A 12,122-nucleotide genomic window follows, 5' to 3' on the forward strand; every position below is an offset into this window, starting at 1 on the left:
ATCTTCTGATGACTGACATCAACTTCAAACATCATGGGAAATTCTCACTCCATTTTCAGAGTGGCTTTTTGCTATTGATTTTTATTTCTGGCAGGCTGATGTGAGCTTTCCTTTTTTGTTAGGCTAGCTAAGCAATGGTCTCACCTTCTCTTAGTCCAACATTTCCCCACTTTTCTTTTCATGAAATCTCAATGTTTTTCTTGTTCTTCAGAGCTTGGCAACTATTTTTTTTAAGCCATCATGCAAAAAGGAGCAACTATTCCAGCAAGCTTCTTGATACACTGAAAAGGCTTCTGTGCTTGTTTTCCCCAGTTTTAGTACTATCTTCTGATTGATTTTAGTGTCTTTCCTCACCATCTGCTTTTCTGTTTTTACTTTATGTTTATTGTTTTTAATAGTGTTTACCATGCACAACGTGCCTGGCTGCAGGAAGATATATGAGAATTCATCTGTTGTCTCTTATGTCCCAACTCTACCATGGAATTTATGAAAAAAGGTCTAGTCATTCAACAATCTAAAAATGCCTTCTTTTATCTCAAATTACATCTTGAGCTTCCATTAACGTCTTCTCTCACTTTAACAGCACTAATTTTTTCAGTTATCTGCTTGTGACTTTTTCATCTTCCCCATAGTAAAAAGTGAAAAATTGGTCCCTGGATCTGCTTAGCAAGATCTGGAAACTCCAACTTGCACCCCTGACAATCTCCTACAGCCAACATTTCCTTGCATGTCTGGGGCCATTAGGATTCAATGTATGAGAATACTCTGCATAGCTGCTGCACCTGCATTTCCCCTGGTAGCTCCACAGGAGGTTTTGTTTGGCTTCTCTCACACACTGTGCAAACTGATCAAAGGCCTCTAGTAGGATAAAAATGCATCTTGGATTTTACTCAAAGTGTAAAGCACTTTCCTCATCCCAGACCTTGCAGTCTGGTCTCTCATACTTCAAAGATGATGGCTTATAGTTGTCTTTATGCATTTCATTGGCACCTGCTAAAGATGAGTAACTGCAGCATTCGCCCCTTCCATAACAACGGGTGACTCCTCTAGGTAACTCCAGTGATTCACTATCTAATGTTTCCTCCAGATGGCAAAGTTACAAAGCCAGTTCTGTGATATGGCAGGGGAAAAGCTTATATTCTCTTCCACAGCTGCTTTAGGATCAGATTACACGCTGGGATAGGAACCGCATCAAATCCTGAGATCCTTACTTGGTTTTCATATTGTCATTATCAAGATAAACCACGAGTTTAGTAGTACCAAAAAAGAAAAAAAAAATTAATAAAATTGGAGTATAAATATTAAGGTAAACCCTATTATATTGGCTAATGTATAGAGCAGATTAGCTAGAAATTAAATTCTAAAGCCTATTAAGTTTTTGTTCCCTTTAGTATAATGTATTTACTGAATAATACTGAAAAAATAGTATTTCAAGTTATGTTTTCAAAATATTAATCCATTTATTGATGCAATGAAAATGCAGAAAAAAAAGCATTTTTACATAGATAGAAAGACTAAGGATGCAATTTTCAAAGGAGAAACTCTTTTGAAGCAAAGAAGCTAAGAAATTAGCTATCAGTTTTATGTAAACTTAATGTAGTTCCCTCTGTTGTCAGTGAAAAGAAACAGGTACTTCTCAGGCATAATTCATCCCATCAGTCATGTAGGCTGCATGGAGGTGCCTGCCCCACTCCTCTAGCTGGAAAAGAAACTGAGATGAGTAGCTTAGTGAAGCTGCTTATCAGCTGCAGATATCAGGATGATTAGTCACCCTAGTTCAGAGTGTTTTTCTGTGGAAATTTGATCATTATATTCCTTTGAAATTACCACTTACCAATCTTAAGAGTTTTCACTGTTGCATAACAGCACCTTAAAAGTCCCATGGATAATTTGATTTCTAAGTATTATGATTATTTTTTCTACTATTATCTGGCACTTTCATAGTGATAATAATACTGAAATCTGAATTACTGTAAAGAATAAGGAAATACTGTTACAGTATTTAAATGTCTTTTTTGATAAACAATGCTTATTGTATCTTTTTTTCTTTAATATATAGGAAATGTGTCTCAAAAACTCTTTTCCTTGTTGCCTTGTGGGGGACTTGGGGTAAGTAGATTTGATTTTTTTTCTCCACAAAAGGGACAGCACACAACATATGGGTTCTCTGGCTAATTCTTTAGCACTATCAGTTCAAAGTCTTCAGAAGCTGATAAAAAATGTAGAGATGAAACATGACCCATTATTGCACTGGGTCTTCAAAGACATGGAAGACAGCACATTACAAGTGGCATATGGAAGGATTAGGAACACATTTTGTGTAAATGTGCCCATTTCTAGTTATCCCACTTTGGGTTTTTTATATTAACTCTTTTCTTGAGGAAAGTAACATGGGCACAATTGTTTTAGCACAATGAGCTTTGGAGAAGCTGTTTCATGTACTGTTGAAAAGTAAATACGGCCCCACACTTTTCTGAAAGACAAAAAAGTTGCCAAAGCTAACATTTAGCATGAAAAGGGCTCACCAGCCAATGGCCAATAACTTGGGTATTAAAATAATAAATTCTGTGAGCATTTTTTTGCCCTGTTTTGAAACGGATTCATCCTGAAAGACAAGCTCGGACACAGTAGACAAAAATCTGCAGAAAGAAACATATTGCAACACTAGGTAAAAGAGTAAAGCTAAATTAGTGAAAACCACGTAGAATTTCTACTGATACTGGTATCATGCTCCTATTAAATTGTAGTGAAGATAATGCCAAGGAGAAAGAATTTTTCACATAAAAGATTTTTTCACACAAAAGTATTTCACGCTTTTGGTCCAGCTGGATCCACTATTTACTGATGTCATCAATATCAAAGGGAAATGGACACATGCACACATATATGCACACACTTAGTGTGTAAATAAGGTAAATTTTCACACTGCTGATGTAGAGAAAATTGAACAAAAATTGATAAAGTTGAGAAAGGATGTTCAGGCTTCTGAGTAAAAAGGAGATTATGTAAAAGTTCTTGAAAAAATCTATTTGAGGGACTTGGATAGTAAAATAGACTATAGCGTTCTTTAAAAAGAAAAGGATGAGACTTTTCTATGAAACAGATTATTGTGACCAGAGATAACCAGAGATATGCTTTGAAATCCCTCTACTAATGACAATATGTTTCATTCTAAAACTAGTCAGAATTGCTCAGTACAACTTCATTGTTTTAAGCATTTAAATTAATCTACACTTTTTTTTTTCCTGTCCGTTTCATTTATTTCTTATTTAAATTCATGGAAATCGGATTAAAGAGCATTTTGTAGAAATGGATCTCTTATTTATTTATTTTCTAGTTGGTCTGCCTTTCTATATATGATTACTGTCAGGCTTGCTGTGGGGGTCTTTTAAAGGAATGGGTTATGACCTTTTTCAAGGTAAATAATCAGATTAGGAGCTTTCTTTCAGTGATATTTAGCTGTCGATTGGTTAAGCTCCAGGAAAGAGAGCTGCTTCAAACTATGTGGAAAGCAATTCTTAAGCTTACTTCCAGAAATGATGGTGGAAATGAGCAAGAAATATTGCTACTTAGTAGCTTTCAACTTAAATGAAAGGTATAAAGCAGTAATCAATATAAAGCAGTAGTTCTAGCAAAGATTTTAGGGAGGGATGGAAGAATTTTATCTTTTTTATGCTTGTTAGATATTTTTCCTCCTTGCTTGTATCATTAGTTGTTTGCTGCAGAATGTAACACAATGTTGAGAAAAAAAAATGCATTCTTGCAGGAGACTTTCTGATTGCCTTTTGAATGAGGGTTTTCAGAGCTCTTTGATCCTATTATTTTCTAACTATACGGGGAGCTTGCTGCTATTATGCAGCTCTGTCATTAAATAGATTAGTGGTTTGACTACTCATACAGGGGATGGGAAACCTAGGCTCAGTTCTGTCCACTCCCAGGCTGGATTCAATATCAGAGACATCGTTTTTAGTGAGTGTTGCTACCACACAAGAGATCAAATATTATTTCTGGTTGTGGACCCCCACACCATGCACTGAAGTGATGCCATTTTTGGAAAGAACACTGGACAAGTAAGACTTTATCCCATCTACCTAAGGCTATGATCTACTTATTACATAGAATTATAAATACTTCTAAGTCCTAGTTCTGAAGCCCTGTTCCACAAACAGCTTATAAATTTGATGTGAAAGAATCACTGAACAGAATGAAAATTGCTCTTGGATCAAGGAATGGAAGCTAGGACTTCCTAAACACTGAAGACAGGATGACTTGATGGGCTTATCTTGTTCTCAAGCAAAAGGCCAAGTAACTTCTGTAACCCCAAATTCTACTCTATTACGGATTTTCTTATCTCTGTTCTAAAACTGCAGCCAACATCAGGGATCCTCTTCTTTGGACATTACTTACAGTTACAGTAAAAGAAAGTTTGTTTCAAGAACTTTGAAAAGCAATAGGCAGTCTGTGTCCATAACCAGTATTTTCTGATCCTTTACCATCACTCCACTAAATCTTTTGTGGCAATGAAAAAAAGTATGTAAAACTACAGTTACTCATTTTGTAAACACTTTTCATCCATATGAATTTTCTTTTAAGTATTGCTGAGGATTGATTATGTCAGAGTCATTGGCTTAGTATATGTTATGCTTTCAGGAGAAATCCAATACATTTTTTAGTTTGATAAGGAACGATATAAGTAGTAATTAGCTCTCTTGCCTAAGAGCAGAAATCTGTTTCATCTGTACAGCTAAACTGAGCATATCTCACAAAGAGACAAAAAAATTTTTCTAAGCTAGCATCCTAAATTTTCCCATAACAGGTTTTCTTTCACTGATGGTTAATATTTTATCAGAGGACTATCCAGGGTCAGGAGTATAAAATCCACTGAAGTATGGGATCTCCCTCCTGCAATAATGCTTTTTATGGTTGTGGTTTTTTTTTTTTTTTTTCCTTTCAAGCTTAACCTTGTTCCAGAACCAACTGTTGTTAAAGAATTCTAATACCAGGGGAGATGAAATTCTTTGTGTTGGAGAGAGACTAGCAGCTCTATGGCCAGCAGTTTTAATAAAAAGAGGTGGTTTCTTGCAGCTGGTCAGAGGTTTGGAATGTGAAAGGTTTTCCAGGAGAGGTGGGTAGATTGCAGGTGAAGTGGCCAAATGGGGAGAATAATCACAAATTACATTTTGGTTCTGTGGATTGTCAGACCGTTCCACAATTTTTCATCAGAAAACAGCCACTAGAGCTATAGCTGATCATTTGACCAATGTATCCATCTATTGCAATTCCTCTCCTGTTGTGCTGTGAAAATGACAATAAGAGAAGCAGAAATCTACTTTTAATGGGACTAAGTTTCATCTCCTTGTCTCAGTCTGTCACTAAAAATAGTGATTGTTTTCTTGCCTGTTTGACCTGCTGCTGTGTGAAGAAATCTTGAAGTCATTTCTCAGCCATATTTTTTTTTTCTAGTTGATAGGCAAAAAACCCCACAAAAGCAAAGAAGAGCAGGCTTTTATGATAATGTCATCATCGGCTCCCAGCTTCAAACACTTCTGCGGCTTTTGAATTGTCATTTATAACTTGGAACTGAACCGACCCATAATTCCCTTGATGCATTTAGAGAAATTGATAACAGACTGCTTCTTTTATGGCTCAGAGGAGGCAACTCCCATCACATCACTATTGGCAGTCAATATTATTTTCTGACATGGTTGTAAAAGTATAAAGGGACTTATGGCATTTGTTTAGATGAGGAATGGGCTCTCAAGCTGTGCTGGGGTTTATGGGTCCAGATTACTGAGAAGCAAAGGGAATATGATGTTTGCAAACAGGATATGATTTTATTTAAGTTTGGGTTTCATACGTTGTTCCCTGGGGATTGTCCTGCAGACAGAAGAGAATTTCACTTTTATCATATGAAATTGGGCAGTTTTCCAATCCCCCCTGCTCTTCCCCCATCCTCCCCACCAAAGACACTGCTCCAAACGTGTAACATGTAGTCAGAACTTTAAACTGCAAGAGGAGGAGCTGGGGGAGAATACTGCCACGCAAAAAATCAGACTTCACAAAAATTATTGTTTAGTGAGCTGAACAGAGCAGTTCTTGGGCTAAATATCAAGCCATCTGAATGGCTAAGTATGGCTTGTACATAATATGGAACGTCCATTGCATTTCCTCTAATTTTACTGTTACAGCAGTAAAACAGGAATTACATTTTCTGCTGGGATAAGCCAGTCTTGTTTTGAAAACCGAAGAGTAACTTGGATTTTTCATATCAGAAAACAATTTGACCTGTAATTACCAAGGGAAGAAGTTTATAAAGTCTCTCAACATATTTACAAAACTTACAAAACATTTGTATTTTCTGAATATTAAATTCCTTCCTGCCATTCCTTGCTGTGGCAGCTGACAGTGCTACTTTTTGTTCTGACCACACATGAAGAAAAGCAATAAGAAAGGCAAGATTTTACTAGTACATAGGTTTAGTAAGCCATCCAGGAAACAAATTGGTTTTTGCTGCTTCTCATTCTTCCCTTGATCTTCTCAGTCTGTGCCCAGCAATAATTTTCAGCCTTTACATATTATGACTCTCCATTCCTCATATTTCTATAAGAGCTAATGGCACCAAACTGGTTCTGTTACCATGGTACAACAGTGTAAAATCAAGAAAATGTTGGCAGTGGCATTGCCTTCTTGAAGCAAGCTTAGGCTCCAGGCTGCTTAGGTATCTGTCCTTATACCTGCACACAAATGTGTCAGTAAAGATATTAGACTGCCTATAGATTAGGCACTCAAATGAACCATCACCTTCACAAAGATATTAGAATTAACTTGTGCCTTTTCCCTATATTCCAGGCTATACCACAACAGGCATAGTCCTCTGAAGAAAAAGTGTGTCTGTTTCCTAGTTTTGGGAAAGCAATCTGAAATTCCTATAAGCTCATCTACTCAATATTAAGTCTTCCATTGTGAAATCATTAATATACCATGCTGCCAACATATTCACCAAATACTTTAAATTACTTTCCTGATGACTCTTTAACCTACTGAAATCTGCCAATTACAACATTTTGGAGCACACTGCAGAAGGCTCCCAGGAATTCAGGACTTGTTTACCTCCTAAAACTGTCAGCTATAAGCTATACCACCCCTAAAGAAATACCAAGATTTAATCAAAAAAGCAGGCACATCATACTTTAATTGACATATTTGAAGACTATTTAGGGCTCACAGTTACACGGTGTTGACTGTGATATTTTCTGCAGAAATAAACAAAACAGGTGATAAATAAGGCCATTCCAAGGCAATTTAAGGCCACTGGGGATGGAGCCATGCCAGAGCTGTAAGTTTGTCTAAAGAAAAAATAGTGAATAGATAGAATTAATTTAATTAACATTTAATTAACTTGCAGTCCAGAACAACAGACCTCTGAAGATTCCCTTGTCCAGCTTTATGTACTGGCACTAGAAAGCCACATTCATCAGTACAGCAGGAGTCATTCTACCTAAGATCGGAAGAACTGACTGGAGGTCCTTGATTTCCTTTATTGACAGAGACTTGAAACAACTAAGTTTCCAAGTTTATGCACACTGATTTTAGAAAAAAAACCAAACAAGTGTGATAAGGGAAGTCTTGGTCACAGCAGGAAACAGCCAGCCTTCCTTTACTGAGGTACACAGACCATCTCTGGTTCTGGGAAGTGCATCAGTGTCTCCTGGGCAGGGAGAGAATGCCACATTTATCATATCAACACCATGGCCACAAAAAAAATTTCTTCACATTACAGGGCAGATACTTCATTCATTCTTGTTCTTTGATGGCACTGTGGTGGCTCTGTGCCATCTACCACAGAGCCTGATGTTTTGGTGAGAGGAGAAACTGTTTAGCTGAGAGACAGAGTTCCCTGGTATTGCTGCAGGCACAATGCACTGTTCTAGAATAGTCCCAGACTGCTTTTACTTGCCGCAAGCAAGGATAAAAAGCTCAGACGTGGTAATCTCACAACACGTCAAAAACACAATTTGGTCTCTCAAACTATTTTTTTACCCTTTTTAACAAAGGATGGTTTCCCCTTGCTATTCAATGAGATTAAATTTTTAAACAAATATACATTATATGGAACAGAGAAAATTATTGGAAAGTTAATGAACTACTGTAAAGCCAAATCTTTAAAGATCTTAGCTAATTTTCTGCATTTTCTAAAACCTATAGTGTTGCCAAAGGCAAACATTATGCAAAGAAGCTTCTTATTTGCCAGAATAGAAAACATTGATATAGATACAGATATAGAAAGATATAGATAAATATGCACAGGAATGTTAAATGTAAATAGTGGAATAGTACCATATCCAATCTACTACTACTAGTAGTCACTCTTCCCAGACTTTATCACATGAACACTTATGGATTTGACAGTAATTCTGTAGTTAAAGAAGAATTCACATTTGCACTTTAAAAACATATCATGCGTTTATTGACAGAATTTAACCATTGGATGGACAGAAGAGCTCCCTGAAGAGTAAATGTTCATGTGCTGTTTATCTGAATGAACACCAGGTTCTAGTGTAGTCCTACAGTGGCCTCTCACATAAAGATCATCTACACCCAGGCAGAAAGCTGAAATGTTCTGTTTTAATAAAAATGTGTTCAGTGGTAAATGATGAAACTTTTCAAAACTAAGGCCTGAATATTGCACAAAGAAGTTGCATTTCTGCAACTGTATGCATTTCTGTAACTGTATGCATACAACCATTGTTGTATCTCCTTGTCCACAAATTCCTGGAAACTGCAAGATCAAACATAAGAAGGCAGTTGCACAAGCATTTTCACACACTAACCCATTAAATAGTAAAACAAATGTCAAGTTAAATTAATAGACTACTTAGGGTTAGGCCTGAAAGCACAGTAACATTTTTTACAAGCATCTGGTGATACATGCCACATATCTGAGACTTGAATCTGGGCCTAAGTGTTTTATTTATGAGTTTTTTCTAAAAACAAGATCTAATCCACATCTAATCCATGGTATCCTCCCTCCATTGCGCCGAACAATGATCCACACATCACTGTTTCACTAAGGTTTTGAGATCTTTTACAGTGTCTAATGTATGCTTTATGAGACCTTGAGATTCTGGATGTCTGTCATAGAAGATAGTTTAAGAGAGAAACCAAGTAAAACTATTTCTTTTCGAGTTATTGAAGTATTCAGGCTTCAGCTTGACTTAGCCTGATTTTTTTCTGCTTCTCACTTTGAATGCAAAGCTATTTCTTTTCCAATACTGACTTCACTTTTTTTTTTTTTAAAAAAAAAACCTTTAAGATATATTTCATTTTTACAGAGGGGATGCTGCATATAAATCAGGGGATGACTACCAACAGCAGTAACTCTGCTAGGCATTCAATAATTAATAATTAAATTTTTTACTGAATATTTTCTGAAAATTGACTTTGGCTTTTCATGTTACTTCACTATTGGCAGGTAAAACTGGAAAGACGTTAAGTACTCTACATATAACTGGTTTGTGTATTGCTCACATTCCTTGTTCTTGCAGAAAGCCTGGAAAGATGCTTGCTTTTGGGGTCAGAATTAATAGCCTTTAAAGCTATTTTTAGAAGTCCTTTTCCATAAATATTATTACTGATAAATTCTTCTACTGGAATTATTCAAACACAGAAGTCAATGCAAGACTCAGGGAGTTCCATGGTTTTTGTTTAAGCAATGATTTGTGGTGGTTGTTTGAACTATTCATCCTGCTGGAGCCTAAAGATCACATGACCTTCACAAATTATTTGTAAATCACACTGGTAGGCAAGAAAATATGCAAAGCTGCTATTCTGGGTACTCTTTATGGTAGGCATTTTACATCAAAACAGCTGGAAATGCCTTTGACAGAAAAAAATCTTTGATACAGCTGCAATAGCAATAAAAACAAAGGAAGCTCACTGTACATATTTTTTCCTAAAGTAGTACACTTTCACACACTTCCTGTATCTGGAATTTATGGAAAAGACGTCAGCCATGTAAACCCTTTCTCCTTTGTTCCTTAACGAGTGACATAGCTGACAGGCCATTCATTAGAAGTTGTTCCTTGGAGATGATGTGCACACCTTCGCTTCTTTAGTCATGGTGAGATGAAACAGCAGCTGAGAAGCACGTTGAGGACCTTTTGCTTCCTAGTGAAAATCACAGAGGTGATGAATGATCACCAGGACATCTGTAAGAGTGGGAGGTGAGAGCTATGAGCGTGACACCTGGGAAGCTGCACTGCTCACGGTCAGGAGCAAAATATTACAAACTTAAGCGGTAGCATTAGCTGGCACCAACTGTCTCTAAGAATGAGAGACTCCTTGCTGGAAGAGATACCGAAATGCCACACAATTTTTAGAGATTGGAACACCTGAGAAAAATATTTAATTCTGTTTCCACGCCAGTATATTAACAAAACCCAGTGATGGAAACACATTTGCTCTGGCATAAGTGAAAGAGTGTGAAACTCTGAATGCTTTTAAAGCTAAAACACAAGAATTCACTCTGAAATATCTAAGTGTTATTAAATTTCAGTATCACTGAGGTCAGTACTCTCCAGTATTATTTGTCACAAATTCTTAATCAGTTTGTTTACTGCATAGCTACACTATTGTGAGCTGACCAAATTTCATTTACTTCTCAGTATTAGAACCACTTATATCAAAGGAGTTTTTGAACAGATTTGTTTTTCTAGATTTGTTTTGAAATGTATCCATTTGAAATGCATACCTAACTAGCTTCCATCCAAGAACAATTGAACCTAATCTCTACTCTTTACTTTTAAAGAAAGGGCAAAGAATCCTTTCAAACTACTGTAAAGAACTTCTTGTCCAAAATATTGGACACATAGAATACAATGACTGCTATCCAAGGAGCATCACAGGTCAAAGCTTCCAAGAAGAACTAGATGACAAATTGCATTTTTGATCTGTTGTCAGAAAATTAGTATCTCTTGTGGGAATATGTGGTATCTCTAAGAGGACTGGTTTTGATTTTAATTATGGCAACAACTGTGCAGAGAATCCAGAGCAGGATGAGAAATTCAGTACATTTTTAATTCCTCTTAGGAGTAAAATCAGAATTCGACTGCAGAAAATGAATTTACGTTAAATCACAAGATGTGTGTTTGTGGGTGGGAGGAGGAATGGGGAGAGAAAAATTCTAGGATGCTTTGAATTCATCCCAAAGCAGTAGCTTAGGCTCTCTTTTATATTGTCATACAGCTATCAGCAGGGATGAATTCAAAGCAACTTCAGGAAAAGATAGAAAAGGAAAGAGAGGAAAGAGAGGAAAAATAACTTGCGCAGATGAACACGTGATGCAGGGTGTAAAAAACTGCAACGTTCATCAGATTGTGAGCAGCATCTCTGGTCAGTAGAGCTGTGATACAGTGACCACTTGGCAGATCCCAGGAGATTTCTTGGAAAAGAGGACTGAAATAGAAAATGAGGAGTGAAGAGGCATTGCAGCCAGACAGGACAGGTAAAACAAAAAGCAATTATCTTAAAAATGCTTTAACATACTCTTTTTTTGGTCCTCCTGAGATAAATTTAAATAGCAGGACAAGGAACATTTCCAGTTTTGTCAACTGCAATGATTTCAGAAAGAGACGAAGTAAGGAATCTCTCCTTCAGGTATATTGCTGTATCTTTCCTCACCATTTTCACATATGCCACAACCTGAGCACAACATAAGGAGCTGGTAACTTTCAAACTTTACAGTCAGTCTTCCTTAAAATTAAATTTTCCAGCCCAAAAGGGGTTATAGGACAGGCTTTCTGTGTTCTGAAGTATCTCTGCTGTTAGGCTTCTTTCTTAGCTTGAGTATGCTAAAAGTCTTCATTGCTAGAGTGGCATTATCACATGGATATTTCTTACAGGAAGCATTCATATCAAGTTTTTTTCTGTCGTGCAAAGCAGAGAATTTTTAGACACGGGTCTTGAAATATTAATTCATTCAGTCAGGAGAAGTTACCTACATTTCTTTTCATTTAAGTCATTCCCTTCCTCTTTAATGCCTCCACATCCACTTCAGGGACAGGTAGCTTAATTTCTATCATCTGTAGCTTTGCAGAGCATTAGCTTTGCTACACATGCCAATG

General features: G+C 36.7%; 1 protein-coding gene across 1 annotated transcript in view; it reads left to right on the forward strand.

Annotated features, from left to right (window-relative positions):
- The window catches only part of LOC103812865 (histone deacetylase 9), a 149,874-nt gene that overhangs the window by 18,885 nt on the left and 118,867 nt on the right, over nucleotides 1-12,122 (forward strand). The window contains exon 5 of the mRNA XM_050970996.1: nucleotides 2,060-2,109. Coding sequence (XP_050826953.1) covers nucleotides 2,060-2,109 — 50 coding nt within the window. The remainder of the gene's footprint in view (nucleotides 1-2,059; nucleotides 2,110-12,122) is intronic.

This window comes from Serinus canaria, chromosome 2 (assembly GCF_022539315.1).
Source record: "Serinus canaria isolate serCan28SL12 chromosome 2, serCan2020, whole genome shotgun sequence".
NCBI lineage: Eukaryota > Metazoa > Chordata > Aves > Passeriformes > Fringillidae > Serinus > Serinus canaria.